The sequence below is a fragment of the Protopterus annectens genome, chromosome 14.part0, assembly GCF_019279795.1.
Source record: "Protopterus annectens isolate FY-2018-M chromosome 14.part0, PAN1.0, whole genome shotgun sequence".
Lineage (NCBI taxonomy): Eukaryota > Metazoa > Chordata > Ceratodontiformes > Protopteridae > Protopterus > Protopterus annectens.
This window is the reverse complement of record NC_056748.1, coordinates 282,951,859-282,974,826: the sequence shown is the minus strand read 5'-3', so window position 1 is coordinate 282,974,826 and position 22,968 is coordinate 282,951,859. Positions and strand designations below refer to the sequence as shown.

The window sequence follows — 22,968 nt, the reverse complement described above, 5'->3', positions numbered from 1 at the left end:
GCCGCGTGGTGCCCGAAGCAGAAGCAGTTCGCAAGTGCCGGTCGGCCAGCTCCTGTAATTCAGCTACCGAAGACTTCAAAAAGCTAAGTACCCCGTTGGGGACTCTTTCTTGCCTCAGCTGATGTCAGATAAAGTTAATAATTGTTTAACTTGTGGGAAACAAATACCTCATAAGGATTTCCACTCTTACTGCCTCCCCTGCCTAGGCCCAGACCACGACGTCTCGGCCTGTTCAGCCTGTGCTTCCTTCAACCGACGCACCCTTAGACGTCGGGCGGAGTTTGCAGAGGAATTATTTGGGGCTAGTTTTTCGTACAATATGCCGTCGGAGACTCCGACTTCACATTTGATTAAGAAACGGAAGGACAAGGACCGACACAGTAAATTACAAAAGTTTTCCAAGTCTTGCTTAATTTTCTCATTTTAAAAGAAACATTATACTACTACTCCATTTAAATTTGGCATATCAGAGGCATATTAAATGGAAAACCGTTTGCGTACTGTGTTTATTTCTACAGAAAATGGAATGTTTAAACAGTTTGTTGTCCAGTTTATATTACTTATTGCACATAGAGTTTTAAAAATTCTTGGTCTAAGCTTTCTGCTTTATTTGCCAAAGTTAAAGTCGGAACATGAATTACAAGTGACTGTATATACTTTTTAAGTTTTACAGTTTACATTAAGCTGATTAGTGTACTTCTAAACAAGATGAATGAAACCGTTTCACTTGCATGCTTACACAAATGTGTACACTTTCCAAATGAAAGTCCCTTCTGATTAGCTTGTTACCTAAAAGTCCTCATCCTTCTAAAATGTCTTTAGTATTCTTAGCTTTTTTATAAATAAAAGATTGTTTGATTTATACAAGCCTGGCTTCCCATCAGAATTCTCATACTTTACTAGTAGTCTGTACAGTAACTTGTAATTTGTTTTCAGCCTTCTATGGAAGCAAAACGTACTGAAAGCTTAGACATAGAGTATTACGAGCAGATCGAGGATCATAACCGGCTTATGTCTTCGAGACATGAATGCCAAGAAACTCATCTTGAGATTGAAGCTCGAGAGGTGAGTCTTGGCATCGATGTCAAGGATGACACCCTGCTTAGTTAGACCCCTGAATAAACATTTCTTCGTAGATCTACAGAAGGGAGGAAAACATGGTAACCCTGCTTCTTTACAAAATGTAAAAGAAAATGGAATTTATGGTTGCAGGAGCTGCTCGTGCTGCATATTGTTTCCAAAAGAAATCTGTGCAATTTTGCTGCTGAATATTGTAACATTTTACTTTTGCCTCCTTTAACAGCTTTATTTTCTGTGTAACCTTTTCACTTCTGTATTCAGACATTTATACATCTGTTTTTGTATGCGAACAGATTTGTGAAGCATTCTTTTCTAGTGAAAAATAGCACGAAAAAGTTTTTTGATGTTAGTAGTAGTTACATTCGTAGACTGGCCTGTACTTCTAACCCAGTGTTTGTTTTTAATGAAAGGTTAGTGCACTCCATTCTGAAGGACATTCAGTGGAAAGGGATCAGTCTGCCTCAGTAGAATCCATTCCTGAAGTTTTGGAGGACCGGGACTCACTGACAGAACAGTCAGATTCTGCCTCTGTACATGACATGGACTATGTAAATCCACGTGGAGTCAGATTTACACAATGCACGATGAAAGAGGGTGAGTAGCGACAAACTCTTGCCTTCAAGAGTATACCCTGTTTGTGAACCAAATGTAAGCTAATATGATTCTCTTTTTAAACAGCATTTTTAGCAGGTTCTGGCCTTGGCATTTATTTGCTCATTGCTACCCACAGCACCTTGGCTATCTGCATTCCTTGTATTCTTTGGACCTATTACTTTCCCTTTCTTCCAGGAGTAGTAGCCATATCCTTTCTGTAACCAGATTTGTTGGAAGACTAGTGGCAGACAGCAGTAAGCACTACGTGGCCTTCATCCATAGCCACCAATCATTTATTGATGTTCATCGTGTTACACTGCAGCAGTCATCACACTTGGGTTATCCTGCCATCAGGTGGTCCCGCAGTCGGCCAGAGTTCCAAAGTCTTGGTCCGGCATCGGTTGCTGTCGCTTTTTCCCTGACGTCAGTGTGCCAGGGGTATATAATATGCATCCGACGCCATTTTCTCCAGTCTTTCTTGCCGCGCGGTGCCCGAAGCAGAAGCAGTTCGCAACTGACGGTCAGCCGACTCTTGAGATTTTCGAAGTCGAATTTCAACTTCAATAAAGCTAAGTACCCCGTTGGGGAAACCTTTTTCTTGCCTCAGACCGATGTCAGAAAAAGTTAATTGTATTTCTTGTGGTAAGCAAATACCTCATAAGGACTTCCACTCTTACTGTATTCCATGCCTAGGCCCTGATCACGACGTCACTAGTTGTCAGTTTTGTGCTAGATTCAACAAACGCACTATAAAAAACATTTTGATTTTGCTTTACACTACTTTGGCCGAAGGTTCAATTATACCATGCCGTCGGATCAGCCGACGACCTCAATACCAAAAAACCACAAAGACAAGGATAAAGACAGGCATCTGAGGTCCAAAACCGACGACAAAACTTTTTCTAGGCCAGTCGCCGGTTCTCAGCGAGGCACTTTTGCAGCCCCTGACACCCGCTACCTCAGAGCCACAGGCCACTTCCGACTCCCACGTGGAGACATCTAGGCCTCTAGAAACTCAAGGTATTGGGCCTACGGAAACTAATCCCTCAGATGGGTCCGGAGCCGCTGAGCAAGCACCGGCTTCTGAGGGTGTTTTCAGACCTTTACAACTTACCATTAAAATAACAGCCAAGACAAAGGTACCATTAAAGACAAAGAAACAAGTACAGCATTCTCCTGAACAGTCCTCCATGCCTAAGAAACAGATGCTTAAAATGGCCGAAGACCTCATTACTCTAATCAGGTGTTCCCATCCCCCTCCTGAGAAAAGGCCTAGGCAGGATACAGACTATGACTCCTCTGATCAGGTTTCCATTTCCTCTGATTCCTCTTCAGACCAGGGATACTCTTTGCCCCCCTATGAGGACTCTGTTGCTGAGGAATCTATCCCTTCAGCCTCTCCTCCTGAGGATTATTCTTTTGGGGAAACTTTACATACCATGAAGGAATATTTCCATTGGGAAAGTCAGGATTACTCAGAATCCAAGAAAAGGCTCAGGGATTTCCTCTTATTGCCTCAGCACAGGCCCCTGGCTATTCCGCCTGTGCTAGACATTGTGGATGATGTGTTCTCTGAATCCAGCTTATCTCCTGACTCTCTGCCCCCTGCTCCAGCCAAGCCAGATAGGTATTATAGAGTCCCCGACTCTCACAAGTTTCTTTACAAATACCCTTCTGCTGATCCAAAAACTATTTCCCAGGGTCCAAAAGGGGTTAAGGCTTCCATTGCAAAAAATCCAATACCCTCTGACAGAGATTCCAGAACTTTGAATAGATGGGGGAAGAAAGTATACACGTCTGCAACTTTAGCACTAAGAGCTTTAAATTGCCAGTTTCACATGCTTAAGTACCAACAATATTTTAATGGCTCGGTTAAAACAGAAAATGCTTGCTAGCTCAGAAGCTCCTGATTGTAAAGAAATGCAGGATTTATTGCATTTCAGTTGAACAGGTGGGAAAACATATTCTGCAATGTGGTTTTGATTCTTTAGAGGCCTCTTATAGAGCCGCAGTTACAGGTTCTGTTATTCGAAGACATGCTTGGTTAAAAGAACAGAGTTTACCTGATCATGTTAAGGCAAAATTATTGGATGCTCCTTTACAACATGATACCTTGTTTGGTGTTGAGGCAGAAGAGGTGTTAAAGAAAATGGAGGATAAAGCTAAATCTATGCAAACAGTCAAGGATTTCTTACAGGTACAGCCACCTCGGTTTAGCAGAAATTGGCCATCATAAAATTGGTCCTTTCCAGTGTCACACAGGCCACAGAGAGGCAGATACAGATGCCTAAGAGGCAGATCTCAACCCCAAGGCTCAAACAGATGACAGTGGGGCACCTCAACCCCAAAATGAGGTGAGGACAAGTCTCAACCTTACAGGAAACAGTCACAATGACTTTCCTTTGCATACGCCAAGCACGTCCCTTTTGGAAGCCCCCTTAGGGGGAAAACTAGCACTTTTTTCTCAAAACTGGCGAACAATCACCCAAGACAAATGGGTCCTGAATATTGTCTCAAGGTTACAGATTCCACTTCCATACTTTACCAAAGCTAAAAGGAATGCCAGACCTGCCATAAAATCAATGGGCAGAGGCACAAAAACAAATTTCAGCCCTCATGGACATGAGAGCTATACAAAAAGTACCACAACAGGAACAAGGACAAGGATTTTACTCAGGACCCTTCCTGGTCCCCAGAAAGGACAAAGCCTGGAGGCCTATACTGGACCTTTCAATTCTGAATACTTACCTGGATATTCCGAAGTTCAAAATGTTGACATTACAGCAGCTTCTACCCATGCTGGGCAAGAAGGCTTGGCTTGTTACTCTGGACCTCAGAGGCATACCTGCATGTCCCTATCAGACAAAATTGCAGAAGATACCTCAGATTCAAAGCTGGTACAATGCACTACCAATTCTCTGCACTGCCCTTTGGCTTATCTACTGCGCCCAGGGTCTTCACAAAGTGCCTGGCACCAGTAATTGCATTTTGCAGACAAAAAGGAATTCAAATATATCCCTACCTGGACGACTGCCTCATTCAAGCAGAGACAAAGAACATTCTTCTACAACATCTGGCGTTTGTGAAAAAGTTGCTAATTTCTCTAGGGTACACAGTAAACGAAAAGAAGTCAAAACTGGTGCCCTCACAACAGATAACATTCCTGGTTGCCAGCTTAAATACAATGGCCAGATAGCTTATCTCACGCCAGACAAACAAGTGCAACTAACTCAATATTTTCAACTACTGGCAAAAACGTCCCATCTCCCTGCAAGAAAAATTCTGCAGGCCCTGGGATTCATGGCATCCTGCATACTACTAATACCATATGCCAGACTGCATATGAGGAAATTACAATGGTACCTGAAAAGTGTTTGGACTCAACATTCTCACAGTCTAGAAGCAGTAATTCCAATGATTCCCTGCCTACAACAGGAGTTTCGATGGTGGGCACAGGCATGTCACCTAAACAAGGGTCAGCCTTTTACCCAACCCACAGCCAGGCAAACTCTAACAACAGATGCTTCAGATTACGCCTGGGGAGCACACATGGCAGGAAAATGCATTCAGGGCAAGTGGACGTGTGCAGGCAGTGGCTTCTGAGGTGTATTCAGGCCAACTGATTTTCATATCAAATCGACTTTGTTTCAAGCTAAGAATACCGAATTCCTCAGGCCTAAAGCTCGCACTAAGCCTAGAAAACCGATGACCAAAGTGCATTCTCAGGACCATATGCCTGAAAAGCAAATGATTAGAATGGCTTAAGACCTTATTACCTTAATTAGGGGAAGCCAGTCTTCCCCCTCTAAGATACCTAGAAATGATTTTCTTTCTGATTCTTCTGATCAGGAATCTGATATCTCTGTTCCTTCTGACTACCAGGATTTACCCTTGCCTACTTATAAGCATTCTGATGCAGAAGATTCCATTCCCTCTGCTTCCCCTCCAGAAGATTTTTCTTTTGGTGAAACCTTGTATACCCTTAGGGAGCATTTCCACTGGGAAAGCCAGGACTATTCTCAATCCAAAAAGAGGCTTAGGGAATTTTTAAACCTGCCTCAACACAGGCCCCTAGCTATCCCTCTTGTTCTGGAGATTGTAGATGATGATTTCCTGGAATTCAGCCTTACCCCAGACACTTTGCCTCCAACTCCCAGGAAACCTGACCGGTACTACAGAGTACCTGACTCGCACAAATTCCTTTTCAAGAATCCTACTGCAGATCCTGAGACCATTTCCCAATGATCAAAAGGCATTAAGGCTACTACTGCCAAAAATCCTACCTGTTCTGATAGGGATTCTAGAGCTTTAGACAGATGGGGGTAAGAAGATGTCCTTCAAGAATGCAACTGCAGTCATAAAGTACAGTTTTGTACCGAAGGGCTGCCTGAGGCAGGACAACCCATTTGTTAGGACTGCAGATGCATCCTTTAAGGACATCATATGGGTTGTCCTGCCTCAGGCAGCCCTCGGTCGGCCAGATTCCAAAGTCTGGGTCCGACGTCAGCTGATGTCGCATTTCTCTCCGACGTCAGAGCGGCTGGAGTACATAAGCATCAGCCAATGCCATTTTCTTCGGTCTTTCTTGCCGCGCGGTGCCCGAAGCAGAAGCAGTTCGCAAGTGCCGGTCGGTCAGCTCCTGTATTCTTCGATTCCGAAGTCATCAGAAAAGCTAAGTACCCCGTTGGGAACCTTTTCTTGCCTCAGCCGATGTCAGAAATTACTGAAAAAGTTAACAATTGTCTTTCTTGTGGTAAACAAATACCTCATAAGGATTTCCACTCTTACTGTCTTTCTTGCCTTGGCCCAGACCACGACGTCTCGGCCTGTGTAGCCTGTGCTCGCTTCAACAAGCGCACTCTCAGGCGCCGGGCGGAGTTCGCTGAAGATTTTTTCGGCGAAAAATTTGCCTATACAATGCCGTCGGAGCTTCCGACATCGCAAACTCCCAAGAAACGAAAAGACCGGGACCGACATCCTCGGCCCGCGTCTACCACCGACTCCACGCCAAAACCTACCGCGAGTGCTCCGGTTCCTCCTGAGATGGTTTTTCCACCGCTCCGAACCGAAGACACCGCATTACCGACGACCCCGATTCCGGATATCACTCCGCCAGTTATTGATTTTCCTCCGGATACCGAAACCGAGGAAATGCCTGAGACCATTGCTGTAGATAAGGTCACTCCTGCACGTGGAGCTGCCAGGCCTCCTATGGCCATATCTATTAAGGCCTACACTAGGGCTAAGGCGGCCAGCAAGACCAAGCATCTTTCTGCTAAAGCCTTACCTCAGCCTACTCCAGAAACACAAATTATGACTATGGCTGCTGACTTAATTGCTATGAATAGAGGTTCACAGGCCCATCCTGAGAGAGGATCCCAGCCTCCTTCTGATAAAAGGCCCCAGGTTGAACCCTCTGACCCTATTCCTTCAGATGAAGATTCTGAGGACTCTGTCCACTCTGATGGCCAGGAAGAGCTCTTCCAGACCTATGAGGACTCGGATGCAGAGGATTCCATCCCCTCGGCCTCCCCTCCTGAGGATATTTCTTTTGGGGAAGTTCTGCATACCATGAGGGAACATTTCAAGTGGCAAGGCCAGGAATATTCTGATTCCAGAAAGCGCCTTTGGACTTTCCTTAAAAAGCCCCAGCACAGGCCCTTAGCTATTCCTCCTGTGCTTGATATTTTGGATGATTTATATTCTGACTCTAGTGTTACCTCTGACTCTCTCCCTCCTGCTCCAGCCAAGCCAGACAGGTATTACAGGGTCCCTGAAACACATTCCCATTTATTCAGGGCCCATACTGCTGATTTGGAAACTATTTCCCAGGGACCTAAAGGTGTTTCAGCTTCCACCTCTAAAAATCCTTTGCCCTCCAACAGGGAAGCTAGGTCATTAGAGAGATGGGGTAAAAAGGTTTACACCTCCACTACTTTATCTATGAGAGCTTTTAATTGCCTTTTTCATATGTTACAATATCAGGATTTCCTGTTAGAAGATTTACAGAAAACATTGGCCTCTCCTGATCCTTTAGACAGGAAGTCTTTGCAGGAAGCTGTACATAACTCTCAGCAAGTAAGCAATCACTTCCTGCAGTGTGGATATGATGCACTGGAAGCTTCATGTAGGGCAGCTATGACAGGGGCAGTCATTCGTAGACATGCATGGTTAAAAGATCAACCTCTACCAGATCATGTAAAGGCAAAACTTCTGGTTGCACCTTTGGAAAAGAACAAGCTTTTTGGTGCTAATGCTAAAGATGTGTTAAAGTCCATCGAGGAAAAAACAAAATCAGTTCAGACGGTGAAAGATTTCCTCCAGTAACGAAAGACAAAAAGCAACCAGCCAAACTGTTGAAATAAAACAAAATGAACCAGGAATCCAGGAATCCAGGACGCCAAAAAGGAACGCCAGTAGTAGCCAAAAGTACATAAAACCATTTATTGTGAACAAGAGGTTTTAGCGCTTTCATCTCATGATAGAGACTTCTTCAGAAACAATGAATAACTTTTAATTACACTTTTAAATAGTCCTTGATGCGTGATGTCACACCTTTAATTAAAAACTATTTAAACAAACATACACTTGTAAATAAAGAACTTGAATCATAAAATTTGTATCAACCCAAATAATATTGTTAGCTGCAAAAATATAATATACAAGTAATTATATTAAATAAATGTTTGATGAAAATTGGTACAAAGGATATAAATAAAAACATTAGATGAATATTAAAAACTCATAAAAGAATTCATATGTATACCATAAAATTAGTTCTATTGATGTTTTGTAGACTTGGTTGTACATATGTGTATTAGTTTTGGGTATATATATATATATATATATATATATATATATATATATATATATATATATATTGTGTGTTGTAGTTCTTAAATAACAATTAAATATTACCTTTTTAAACTTTTGTCAAAATAATAAATGTCCCAAATCCGGACTTTGTACATTTCAAATATTGTTTGCCCTTTCAATTAATAGAGGTGTCAATGACACTGTTTCATTTAATCCTGGGGGAAACATAGAAGCCAATCTGTATTGCCATTGGCTCTCCTCCTTTTTTAACAAATTTTTCCAGTCACCCCCTCTGTTGTTTGTTTTGACAGTGTCCAAAATACCAAATGTGAATTGCCTGAATTCTGAGCAGGATATACTGTGTTTGTATAAAGAATTAGTGTTCTTTTTGTTCCTAATATCATTTAGATGTTCGTATATCCTGCTCTTGAATAATCTTTCAGTCTTGCCTACATAGAATTGTTGGCAAGTACAGCATATAGCAAGGTATACCACTCCCTTGGTGTTACAATTACCATTCTGTAAATAAACTTTACTTTTCATAACATTGTTTAACCTAAAAGTGGGTTCCACACAAATGTAGGAGCAATAGTTACACATTCCACATTTTTTTGTACCCCGTTTGTTTTGGGGTGTATTGGATTTTTTATATTCTAAAAGTTGTTTCATGTTGAACCCTACTCTGTTGACAAAGTTAGGTTTGTTCCCCAACTTATTGTGTACACCATCATTGGATCTAATAATGTTCCAATTCCTTTGGAAAATGTTCTTAATAGCCGGGGTTCTTGTGTTGTATGTTAACACACAAGTGGTGTGATAATTTTTACTATTTGTCCTATCCAGCGTGTTACTATCATCAGAACTTAGTAGTGGAATGTATTTTTTACCCCATTGTTGATATATGTTATATAGAGTAGTATTAATCAAATCCAAGGGGTATCCTCTCTCTGAAAACATTTCTCTTAACACGTTGAATTCCGATTCCAAATCCACTAAGTGTGAAGTCATCCTGGCAATTCTAATGGCTTGCCCTTTTATAATACTAACCTTTTGTGACATGGGATGACAACTATCAAAATGTAGATAAGCATTACAAAATGTTTTCTTCCTAAATATTGTGGATTTGAACTGTCCTCTAGATGTATCTTTGTATATACAAGTGTCAAGGTAGTTGATGTTCATTTTGTTGTACTGGAAAGTGAAGGAGAGAAAGGTAGTGCTGTTGTTGATGTAGTTAATGAAATGGTTAATGTCCTCTTCACACCCCCCCCATAAAATGAAAATATCATCCAGGTATCGGAGATATAATTTGATGTGAGGCCAAAATGGTCCATTAAATACAAACTGTGTTTCCCAACCTAATAACACTAAATTAGAATATACTGGTGAACAATTTGCACCCATAGGGACACCAGTAACTTGTTGGTAAAATTCACCCTCAAAACTTAAGAAGTTGTTTTCGAGAACTAAATTCATTAATTCACAAATTAGTAAAATGTTATCATTTTCCAAGTCTGAGTGTTTGAAAAGTACTTCTTCAAATAAGTTCATTCCTTCAGTTTTCGGAATACATGTAAAAAGATCTCTTACATCTATGGTTAAGAATACAACATCCTCATCAAATAAATCTTGCTTAATATTTTTCAAAAATTCCCAGGAGTCTTTTAACAAATGTGGGGTCTTTTGTACCACATGTTGTATATGAAAATCAATATATACAGATAGTGAATGTATTTTCGATCCCTTTGCTGCCACAATAGGTCTAAAAGGAGGCCTGCAAGTATCCTTGTGTATCTTTGGGATCCCAAAAAATACAGGAATTTTGGGGAATTTTGTGGAAAGGAAATCATGTTCACTGGGACTAATTCTCTCCTCTAATAAATATTCCTCTAAATAACTATTAATTATTATTAACCCCACATTAGATCCAATGATGGTGTACACAATAAGTTGGGGAACAAACCTAACTTTGTCAACAGAGTAGGGTTCAACATGAAACAACTTTTAGAATATAAAAAATCCAATACACCCCAAAACAAACGGGGTACAAAAAAATGTGGAATGTGTAACTATTGCTCCTACATTTGTGTGGAACCCACTTTTAGGTTAAACAATGTTATGAAAAGTAAAGTTTATTTACAGAATGGTAATTGTAACACCAAGGGAGTGGTATACCTTGCTATATGCTGTACTTGCCAACAATTCTATGTAGGCAAGACTGAAAGATTATTCAAGAGCAGGATATACGAACATCTAAATGATATTAGGAACAAAAAGAACACTAATTCTTTATACAAACACAGTATATCCTGCTCAGAATTCAGGCAATTCACATTTGGTATTTTGGACACTGTCAAAACAAACAACAGAGGGGGTGACTGGAAAAATTTGTTAAAAAAGAAGGAGAGCCAATGGCAATACAGATTGGCTTCTATGTTTCCCCCAGGATTAAATGAAACAGTGTCATTGACACCTCTATTAATTGAAAGGGCAAACAATATTTGAAATGTACAAAGTCCGGATTTGGGACATTTATTATTTTGACAAAAGTTTAAAAAGGTAATATTTAATTGTTATTTAAGAACTACAACACACAATATATATATATATATATATATATATATATATATATATACCCAAAACTAATACACATATGTACAACCAAGTCTACAAAACATCAATAGAACTAATTTTATGGTATACATATGAATTCTTTTATGAGTTTTTAATATTCATCTAATGTTTTTATTTATATCCTTTGTACCAATTTTCATCAAACATTTATTTAATATAATTACTTGTATATTATATTTTTGCAGCTAACAATATTATTTGGGTTGATACAAATTTTGTGATTCAAGTTCTTTATTTACAAGTGTATGTTTGTTTAAATAGTTTTTAATTAAAGGTGTGACATCACGCATCAAGGACTATTTAAAAGTGTAATTAAAAGTTATTCATTGTTTCTGAAGAAGTCTCTATCATGAGATGAAAGCGCTAAAACCTCTTGTTCACAATAAATGGTTTTATGTACTTTTGGCTACTACTGGCGTTCCTTTTTGGCGTCCTGGATTCCTGGTTCATTTTGTTTTATTTCAAAAGATTTCCTCCAGGTTCAACCCCCCAGATTCAGTAGGAATTGGCCTTCAAAAAACTGGTCCTTTCCTAATCCTGAAAAGTTTCAAAGGGGTAAAAACAGACGTGGCCGAGGAAGAGGACAATACAGAGGTCCTTACAGGGGACGACAATGGCAACCAGCAAACCAAAGAAGTGACACAGGGGTTTCACCTGCCCCACAACCACAATCTCAATGACTTTCCTCTACTTCTGCCTACCAGGGAACAAATAGAAGCTCCCTTGGACGGGAAATTATCTCTGTTTGCAGACAATTGGCACAGACTGACAAAGGACAAATGGATTTTGGACATTATAGACCGAGGTTACAGGTTCCACTTTCATACCTTACCAAGAAAACAAGGCATGCCAAACCTACCACAAAACCAGAGGGCAGAGGCTATCAAGCAAATCTCTCTGCTGACTCGGATGAAAGCAATAGAAAGAGTTCCACAACAAGAACAAGGCCAGGGGTTTTACTCAAGACTGTTCCTTGTTCCAAGAAAAGAATCTCAATGGAGACCAATACTGGATTTGTCCGCATTAAACACCTTTCTCATAGTACCAAAGTTCAAAATGCTGACTCTACAGCAACTCCTTCCCATGCTGGGCAAGGGGACTTGGCTGATTACTCTGGACCTCAAGGAGGCATACCTGCATGTCCCTATCAGACACAGCTGCAGAAGATACCTCAGATTTCTTGCAGGGCCAGAGCATTATCAATTCTCAGCATTGCCATTTGGCTTATCTACTGCCCAGAGTATTCACAAAATGCCTGGCTTCAGTAATTGCTCATTGCAGGCTCCAGGGGATCCAAATTTACCCGTACCTGGACGACTGCCTCATACAAGCGGACGACAAATTGATGTTGACAAAAACTTGGACTATGTCATACGATTACTTCAAGCTCTGGGATACACAGTCAACTTCCAAAAGTCAAGACTTCAGCCATCCCAGCAAATAATCTTCTTAGGAGCCAAATTAGACACAGCCTCTCAAGTGGCTTACCTAACAGAAGACAAGCAAGAGAAGTTAACTCATTATTTCAAAGGTTTGGCAAAACTTACCCAGATGACTGCAAGGAGATTCCTACAGGCCCTGGGTTACATGGCATCCTGCATTCTCCTGGTTCCATTAGCAAGACTACACATGAGAAAGCTTCAATGGTACCTAAAAAGCCTATGGTCTCAGCACAGCAACAACTTAGAGACAACCATACCGCTCATTCCATGCCTACAAAAGGAATTCCTATGGTGGGCCTCGGTAAGCCAGGCAAACACAGGTATGTCATTCAACAAACCACAGATAACACAGACCATAACCACAGACGCCTCAGACCTTGGATGGGGGGGCGCACATGGAAGGCAGGTGTATACAAGGACAATGGTCTCCAAAGGAAACACATCTGCACATAAACCAAAAGGAAATGCTGGCAGTAATGCATGCCATCGAGGCCTTTCAACACCAACTTCAGCAAGGCCATTTACTGATACGGACAGACAACACCACTGTGATGTGGTATATAAACAAGCAAGGGGGCACCCATTCTTACCCCCTTTGCAGACTGACAATGCATCTTTGGGAAAAATCACTGAGCCTAAACATTCAGTTACAATCCCAGTTTGTTCCAGGCAAAGACAATGTGCTGGCGGACAGCCTAAGCAGGAATTTCACAGATCCACACGAGTGGAGGTTACATCCGAAGATCTTCACACAGCTCACTTCGACATGGGGCAGGCCAGAAGTAGACCTATTTGCCTCTCACCTCAACCATCATCTACAAAAATTCTGCTCAAGGACATACCATCCACAAGCTTGGAAAATAGATGCTCTCTCATTCAACTGGAACACCTAAAAATCTATGCAGTCCCACCGCTCCCACTGATGACCTCAGTATTACTAAAGATCAAAGCAGAGAGACCCAAGGGGATCCTAATAGCTCGGACTGGCCAAGACAACACTGGTATCCACTACTACGGAGCATATGTCACACCAAGAAGTGGGCCCTTCCCCAATGGCCTCTACTTTTGACTCAACACAACTTCAAAACAGTGCATCCAAACCTTCAGACACTGCAGCTAACAGCCTGGGAGATCCCATGAATAATCTCAACCTATCTCTCTCCAAGGAAGTTCAGCGGATACTAACAGAGGCTCAAGACCATCCACCAGAAAGGTTTACTTAGCAAAATGGAAGAGATTCAGCATTTGGAATACCAGCAAGGGACATGATGCATCATTATTGAACATCCCACTCATCCTGGAATATTTGGCAGATATGCTAAAGAATGGACTCTCATATTCTTCCATAAAGATACATGCATCAGCTATTTCAGCTAGATATAACACTGATCCGCCTGTCTTTTCACATCCTTTGCTAAGGCAATTTCTCAGGGGAATCAAGAACATTAAACCACCAAGAAAGGCTCCAGTGCCAGCCTGGGACCTCAATTTTGTCCTAGAAAAACTGACTCTACCTCCATTTGAGCCAGCAGCTTCAGTTGACTTGCAATTTCTCTCATGGAAGACAGCTTTCCTGTTGGCAATTACCTCAGCAAGAAGGGTTTCGAACTACAGGCCCTAATGGCTATACCACCGTTCATAATTTTCCACAGAGACAGGGTTTCATTAAGGACCAACCCTACTTTTATGCCAAAGGTGGTATCTAGGGTTTCTTTAAATCAAGCTATTCATCTGCCTGCTTTCTTCCCCAATCCTGAGAATAAGGGGGAAAGACTGTTACATACCTTGGACATTCACAGACAACTTCGATACTACCTGGACAGAACCAAGATCAGTAGAAAGTCTGACCAACTTTTGTGGCTTACGCCCCTGCAGTCCAAGGAAAAGCAATTTCAAAACAGACTATTTCAAAATGGATTGGACATTGCATCAGATTCTGTTATTCATTTCATGGAAAGACTGTTCCAGCCAATGTCAGACCACATTCCACCAGAGCTACAGCCACCTCTACAGCATTCTTAAGAGGGGTGCCTACTAAGGACATTCTAGAAGCTGCTACATGGAGCTCCATGCATACATTCTCCAAACACTACTATCTCCCTCTATACTCCAGATCCAGAGCAGGCTTTGCTTCGGCAGTCCTGCAGGGTTTGATTCCCACACCATCTTTTTCCTAGAGCATTCCTCCTCCCCCAGCTAAGCTATGGTATTCAACCCATATGTTATGACTGCAGTTGCATTCTTGAAGGACATAGTACAGTTTTGTACTTACCATAAATGTAGATGTCCGATAGATATTCAACTGCAGTCGGATTTTCCCTCCCTCCATACCCCTCTATGCCTAGGGTCCACTCCTATCCCTGTTTCTCTTAGCTGGGGATATCTGTTATGGTGCATCTGTTTATTGCTCATTTACTTGCCTGGAATCCTGTTTTTGTCTTCCAATTTGATTTCAGCCTTCCTTGGAGGGCACCTGGCATCTGGGGCAAGAAACACTGAAGAAAATGGCGTCGGCTGATGCTTATGTACTCCAGCCGCTCTGACGTCGGAGAGAAATGCGACATCAGCCAACGTCGGACCCAGACTTTGGAATCCGGCCGACCGAGGGCTGCCTGAGGCAGGACAACCCATATGTTATGACTGCAGTTGCATATCTATCGGACATCTACATTTATGGTAGGTACAAAACTGTATTGTATATACTTCTGCTTCTTTGGCCATTAGGGCTTTAAATTGCCAGTTTCATATGTTAAAGTATCAGCAGCATATTATGGGATTAATTAAACAGAAAATAATGATGATTCCTGACTGTGCTGAATCCAAAGATTTACAAAAGTTAATGCATTCTGCTGGCCAAGTTGGTAAACATACTTTGCAGTGTGGTTTTGATGCTTTAGAAGCATCTTGCAGAGCTGCTGTCACTGGGTCTGTACTTAGAAGGCATGCTTAAACTTGCCAGATCATGTTAAAGCTAAATTACTGGATGCACCCTTACACCAAGAACGCCTTTTTGACAACAAAGCAGAAGTCCTCAAAAGGATGGAGGAAAAAGCTAAATCTATGCAAACTGTTAGATTTCTTACAAGTTCAGCCACCTAGATTCAGTAGGCATTGGCCTTCAAAGAACTGGTTCTTTCCAGTCCGTTCCAGGCCTTCTCAGTCCAAACCCAGGAGCAGCAGACCACCAAGACTTCAGTCTCAGGCTATGCACAGATCTAAGCAGTGGGGGACATCCACTTCCAAAGCAGGGAGTAGTAAGCCACCCTCCTATGGAAAAGTGGCACAATGACTTATCCTAACTCTACCAAGCCTTGCTCAACTACTTGCTCCCTTAGTAGGAAAGCTCGCCCTGCATGCAAAAAACTGGGAACTCATTACCCAAGACAAATGGGTTTTAAACATAGTTTCCCTGGGATACAGATTCTACTTCCACTCAATCCCAACCCCAAGTGGATGGCCAGACCTCCCCCCAAACCAGTGGGTGGAGGCCCAAAAACAAGTGCTCTCTCCCCTCAGTATCAGGGCTATTCAACCTGTCCCAGCAGAACAAAGGGGACAAGCTTTCTATTCAAGACTGTTCCTGGTTCCCAGAAAAGAAAACTCCTGGTGTCCTATCCTGGACCTTTCTATTCTCAACACCTTTCTGGTGGTTCCAAAATTCAAAATGCTAACTCTTCAGCAGCTTCTTCCTATACTAGCCAAAGATGCCTGGCTGGCATCTCTAGACTTAAAAGAAGCGTACTTGCACATCCCAATAAGGGAGTCCTGCAGAAAATTCCTATGCTTCAGGGCAGGCTCCATGCACTATCAGTTCTCTGCACTGCCCTTTGGCTTATCTACTGCGCCCAGGGCATTCTCAAAGTGCCTAGCTCCTGCCATTGCATTTTGCAGGCAGAGAAATACTCTGATTTACCCATACTTGGACGATTGCCTGATTCAGGCAGAGAGTCAGGACTTGCTATTACAGCACCTGGCATTTGTAATGAGACTTCTGACTTCACTGGGGTACACCATCAACGAGAAGAAATCACACCTATTACCCTGCCAACAGATTGTATTCCTAGGAGCAAGCTTGAACACAACTTCCCAGATGGCATTCCTCACTCCAGAGAAACAAGTTCATTTAACAACCTACTTCAAACTACTGGCCACAAAAACCCAGCTGTCTGCAAGGAAAATCCTGCAAGCCCTGGGGTTCATGGCCTCTTGCATTCTGTTAATTCCATATGCAAGACTGCATATGAGGAAACTTCAGTGGTATCTAAAAAGTCTGTGGTGTCAACATTCTCAGGACCTGGAAACAATGATTCCTGTTATTCCTTTTCTAAGGGCAGAGTTTCTTTGGTGGGCAGAGGCCTGCTACCACAACAAGGGACTCTCTTTCACTCTACCCCCTGCCGCCCAAACCCTAACAACAGACGCATCAGACTATGCATGGGGGGCTCACATGGCAGGGCAGTGCATTCAGGGCAAATGGAACCCAAAACAGATGCACTTGCATATCAGTCAAAAAGAAATGTTAGCTATAGGGAATGCTCTGACAGCGTTCAGAGACCTTATTCTTCCAGGACAACTATTGGTAAAGACAGATAACACCACAGTTGTGTGGTACATAAACAAGCAGGGGGGAACCCATTCCTAACCACTCTGCAAACTAGCTATGATTCTGTGGAACACAGCCTTGAGCTACCAAGTGAAGCCTACAAGCTCAATTCCTGCCAGGCAAACTAAATTCACTGGCAGACGACTTAACCAGAAATCTCATGGACCCACAAAAATGGAAACTGTAACCCAAAATGTTCAAGCTCTTGAGGAACAAATGGGGGACACCAGATGTAGACCTGTTTGCCTCCCTTCAGAACTACCCACAGTCAAGCTTGGAAAGTGGATGCTCTGTCCTTTACCTGGGAAAGCCTCTCAGTTTGTCTTTCCCCCCTGTGCTTCTCCTCTCGAAGGTTCTACTAAAGATCAAACAGGACAAGCCAAGAACAGTATTGATTGTGCCAGACTGGTCAAACCAGCACTGGTACCCACTTTTGCACAGTCTGACAGTGCTACAACCTTGGCCCCTGCCTCAGATCCCTTCCCTGCTGTCCCACCAGGCGAGCCAGATTCTGCACCCTCAGCTTCAAACCCTGAAACTTGCAGCCTGGTTAATTCCCTGACCTCACCTCCAGCAACCCTCAGTAAACAAGTGCTGGATGTCATTCTTGAGGCAAGGAGGCCTAGTACTAGAAAATCCTATTCAGAAAAGTGGAAAAGATACTGTTCCTGGAGCCAAGCTCAGGGGATGGGCACAATGGTGCCCAGCGTACTTCATATTCTAGATTATTTAGCAGAAATGCTCCACAAGGGCCTATCTTTCTCTTCAGTTAAGATTCATGCCTCTGCCATATCAGCACATTATAATACTGATCCACTCCTCTTCTCTCATCCCCTGCTAAAACAATTCCTTAGAGGGGGCAAAAATTTAAGACCCCCCCCCCCCAGAAGGGCTCCCACTCCAGCCTGGGACCTTAACTTTGTGTTGGCAAAACTCACTCTTCCCTTTGAACCAGCTGCTACAGCAGAGTTGAAATTCCTTTCTTGGAAAACAGCTTTACTTCTAGCCATCACTTCAGCAAGAAGAGTGTCTGAACTGCAGGCCCTCATGGCAGTGGAACCCTTCATTATCTTCCATGCGGACAGGGTTTCCCTCAGGACTAATCCATCCTTTATGCCCAAGGTAGTGTCTAGTGTGGCTCTAAACCAGTTAATTCATTTGCCTACTTTTTTCCCTAATCGTCAGAATGAAGAAGAAAGGATACCGCATTCTCTGGACGTACACAGCTTAGATTCTATTTGGACAGTACTAAGCCTCTCAGAAAATCTGACCAGCTGCTAGTTAGCTTTGCTGTAGGGGCAGAGGGGGGAAGGCCATTTCAAAGCAAACCATTTCCAAATGGATAGCACATTGCATCCATTTCTGCTACAAACACCATGGAAAAACTACCCCAGAAGGGATAAGAACACATTCCACCAGGACTGCATCTACCTCTACTGCATTTCTCAGAGGAGTTCCTACCAAGGACATCCTGGAAGCTGCAACCTAGATCTCTGTACATACTTTCACCAAGCATTACCACCTGCCTGTCTTTTCTAAATCCAGAGCCTTATTGCTAGCCCTAATGCTCTTTAACTACCTCCACCCTTCCTTAGCTTTGGGAATCAACCCAAATGTGATGACTGCAACAGTGAAACATGAAGAACATAGTACAGTGTGTACACTTATCATAAATGTAGATGTTTGAGTGTATTCACTGTGTTGCAGTCCTGGTTACCCTCCCTCCAGCCCCCCAGCCCCCCGACTTCTCTTGACTTTTACCTTTCTTCCTTGTTTGGTATATATTATATCATGTGTATTTGCTTTTTGCTGGGGGTGTTCCATAATATATAATTGCTTCCTATTGTGGAGGCACCTGACATCTGGGGCAAGAAAAACTGATGTAATGGCGTCAGCTGCATGTTTTATACCCCTGACGCCATGGAAGAAGGGACAGCAACTGACGCAGGACCCAAGACTTTGTTAATCAGGCCGACTGAGGGCAACCTGCCAGCAGATTACCCAAATGTAATGACTGCAACAGTGAATACACTCTAACATCTACATTTATGGTAAGTGTACACAACTGTACTTTCTTAGTGTCCTTTTGCTGCCCCTGCAGTGATGTCAGTCTTGTGGTGTCAGTGTCCTCTGACAAGCCTTCTAAACTTTTGCCCTCTTCCAAGCTTCTGCCTTCAGATGAGGAAGGTAGGGCAATAGAGAGAATTGGTAAGAAGGTTTATACTGCTTCTGCTCTGGCCTTTTGGGTCATCAGTTACCAAATCAATAATAACAGATATGTTCTGACCTTGATTGCCCAGACTTGTCAGGTGATTTCCGATCTCCCTGATTCTGAAACAAAATCTTCTGCTCTGTCTATTTTGGTTTCTATCTCTCAGGTGGCTCACCACTCTATCAATTGTAGCTATTGATGCTGATGGTGCAGCTTACAGAGCTGCTGCCTTTGGGTTTGTCATCAGGCGTTATTCTTGGCTTTGCCTGCAGTCTTTACCAGAAGACATTGTAAGGGCAAGTTGCTAGATGCTCCTTTGGATAATAAAAACCTGTGGGACTGCTGGTGCTGACATGTTTAAGTCCCTTCAGGAAAAAGTTAAAGCTTTGCAAGATCTTAAATGCATTTTTGTCCCCCCAACCCTAAGTTCTTGAGGAACTATCCTACTAGATCTGCTTTTGCTTGCAGGCAGCCTCATCAGGCCACCAAAGGCAGGAAGAGCGGTAGGTGAACTCCTCCTGCTAAATCTTCTCAGGTTTCTGTGGCTCAGAAGCCTCCTTTATCTGACAGGCCTGCTTCTCTTTGACATCTTGCTCCCACCACCACCACCCCTCAGCCAGGTTCCCTTGTCCCTGCAGCTCTCTCCCTGTCTTCCAAACTGGCATATCATCATCTTGGAATCTTGAGTTCTATCCATCAGGGTTACTTCATGGTGTGGAAGTCTCTCCCTCCTTTTTCGGTGATTCCACAACCTCTTCTGGAGGAACTTCCTCATTTTTCAGAGGTCTGTGGGTCCGTGATGGACCAGTGAACGATTCAACCTGTCCCTCCTTCACAAATAGGAAGGGGATTTTACTCCAAGATGCTCCTGTTCCCTCAAAAGGAGGCCACTTGGAAACTTATTCTTGAACTCTCCTTGCTCAACACCTTTCTCAAGGTTCCTTCTTTTTGGATGTTTCATCCTCAGACTCTATTTCCTGTAGTACTACCCCAGGCTTTTCTGGTGTCCTTGGATCTGAAGGATGCTTAACTTCATATTCCTATTCACCCTCTTTGCAGGAAGTTTGTTTCCCTGTTCCTCTCATTTTCAGTTCTCTGCTTTGCCTCTTGGCCTATCTACTGCCCCAAGAGTATTCACAAAATGCCTAGCTCCTGGAATTGCCTTTTGGAGGCTTCAAGGCATTCAGATCTTTCTTTATCTAGATGACTTGTTGCTTCAGGCACCTTCTCCCAGTTGCCTGTTATGGGATCTGGAGTTCACCATCTCTCTACTCCAAAGTTTCTAGTTCACTATCAACATTCAAAATTCTGTCCTGACTCCATCTCATGATTGTCTCCATCTGGGTTGCAGGATTCAGACAGTGCCAATTTTGGACAGTCTTCCACCTCCAAAAGTTCTGTCTTTGGCAGCTTTCTTTCAGTATTCTCTTCCTCTGCCTGCTGTTCCAGCCAAAGCGTTTATTTGAGCCTTAGGATTTAGCCTCTTCTGTTCCAATGCTCCCTCTTGCCAGACTGCACATGCAGAAGCTTCAGTGGTACCTCAAGTTAGTTTGGCTTCAGCATTGACATCATCTGGATTTCAGTGCACCTCTCCTTCCTTGTTTAAAGTGGGAGTTCGAGTGGTGGGTTTAGCAACTTTTGCTCAAACCAGGCCTGCTCTTTCAGCCTCTAGTTCCTTCTTATGAACTGTTTTCTTCAGAGATGGGGTAGGGACTTCCTGTGGTTATTTTAAAGTTAAAGGTCTTTGCACCCCCATCAGATATCAGACCATATCAGCATCACAAAAATGAGAGCTCTGATTCTGGCCCTTCAAGCTTTTCATCCCATGCCCTCTTCAGGCCCCTCTGAAGGTTTATATGGATAACACAGTAGTGATATGGTGTGTCATTAAGTACGGGAATGCAAAGTCTGGCCTTCTCTGCAGGATGGCTCTTTAGGCATGGAATCTGGCTTTCAGTTACCACTAGGCAGTGTATATTCCCTCAGAGCACAGTCTAGTGGCAGACACCTTGAGCAGGTCTAAAAAACAGGCTCACAAATGGATGCTTCACATAGATGTGTTTTTGAACTTAGTCCATCAGTGAGGTATTCGTCAAGTAGATCTTTTTTGTTCCCCCCGAGCAGGCAGCTCCCTCTTTTCTGTTCTAGAGTGCCATGCCATCTGGCATGGAATACAGATGCCTTTTCTTTCTGCAAAGACAGCTCTGATATGATTTGGATAAAACTAAGGCCATTCGTAAATCAGACCAGCTTTTGTTTCATTTAATCCCAGGACATTGGGTTTGTCCATTTCTAAGCAAACCTTCTCATCACGGATATCCAAGGCTATTTCTTTTTGTTCTTTTCTTGGCAAATGTCTGACTAATACTACTCACTCTGCTAGTGCTGTTATCTCTTCTGGTGTTTCCTTCAATGGTTGGACACCAGTTCCATCCTTGAAGCTGCTAGTGCATACCTTTACTAAGCATTATAAACTGGATATAGTTTCTGGGGCCAGAGCAGGTTTTGCTCAAACCATTCGGCATGGGTTTGTTGAGGGCTCTTCCCTGCCTTCCACCTCTCAATCCATTTCTTTTGTATTCCCTCTGCTCTGAAGAATACTGCAACAGTGATGTAGAAGGACATAGTACAGTTGCATAAAATCTTACCATAACAGTAGATGTCTTTCTCTTCACTGTTGCAGTATTCCCTTCCTTCCTCCAACTGCCTTTTTTCTTTTGGGTTTTGTTTTGGTTCCCCTCCTGGTCATGGGTCTCCCTTTTCCAGCTGCATTTTCTCCTTTTGGATGTGCATAGCCTTTTTTGTCCCATAGAGACTCTTTCCTTCTGGGGCAATTCAGTTCTGGGTAACTGTATCCGAACTTCACCTTTATGCCCTACATCCTGTACGCAGAGCATACGTCTGACATAAGGTGCATACAAGATCTAATGGCTTTGGTATACTGGCTGGATGTTGGGCTATCTGTACTGTAAAGAATACTGCAGCAGTGAAGAGAAGGACATCTGTTATGGTAAGATTTTACACAAGTGTACTACACTCTATATTTCCCACCTTATCATAGCTACTACATTTGCACATTTTCTCCATGATTTTAGATGCGTTTCATTCCTCCCTGGTAACATAAAATTTCATTTCTTGTAGAATGAAAAGCACTTTGAAAATTCTACATATTGTGATCTGATGATGTCCATTTTCATTCTATCCTCAACAGATGGTCTCTGATCCAATACAGCCATTACTATAGCTCGTGATCACCAAAAAGCTTTCGAGCACCTTCCCTACCCATAATGCACCAACCCCTAACATACCTCAGATCTTATTTGCCACTTTTCACAAATAGACATGGTCATCCTTAGCTCTTTAGTTATTTGCAGTTAAGATAAGTGGTTTCTCTTTATTTTTGCCATTAATATTTCTCCCTTTCTGTTACACTTGGTGTATTTCTACTTAGTTGTTGCTAGTTAATTTTCCTTTTTTCCTTCAAAGTTTTCCTATTACGGTCTTGTATATTCTTGATACCATAGCTGGTGTCTTCTTCCCTTTATTTTTTTTTTTTTATCTATATCTGCCTATCTGTATCTCTCTCT

General features: G+C 42.6%; 1 protein-coding gene across 5 annotated transcripts in view; it reads left to right on the top strand.

The window, feature by feature from the left end:
* GBF1 (golgi brefeldin A resistant guanine nucleotide exchange factor 1) overlaps positions 1-22,968 on the top strand; it is a 4,751,435-nt gene that overhangs the window by 1,664,500 nt on the left and 3,063,967 nt on the right. For all 5 annotated transcript variants that reach the window (XM_044055999.1, XM_044056000.1, XM_044055998.1 and 2 more), the window contains one exon: positions 1,491-1,674. In XM_044055999.1, the coding sequence (XP_043911934.1) occupies positions 1,491-1,674 (184 nt within the window). The remainder of the gene's footprint in view (positions 1-1,490; positions 1,675-22,968) is intronic.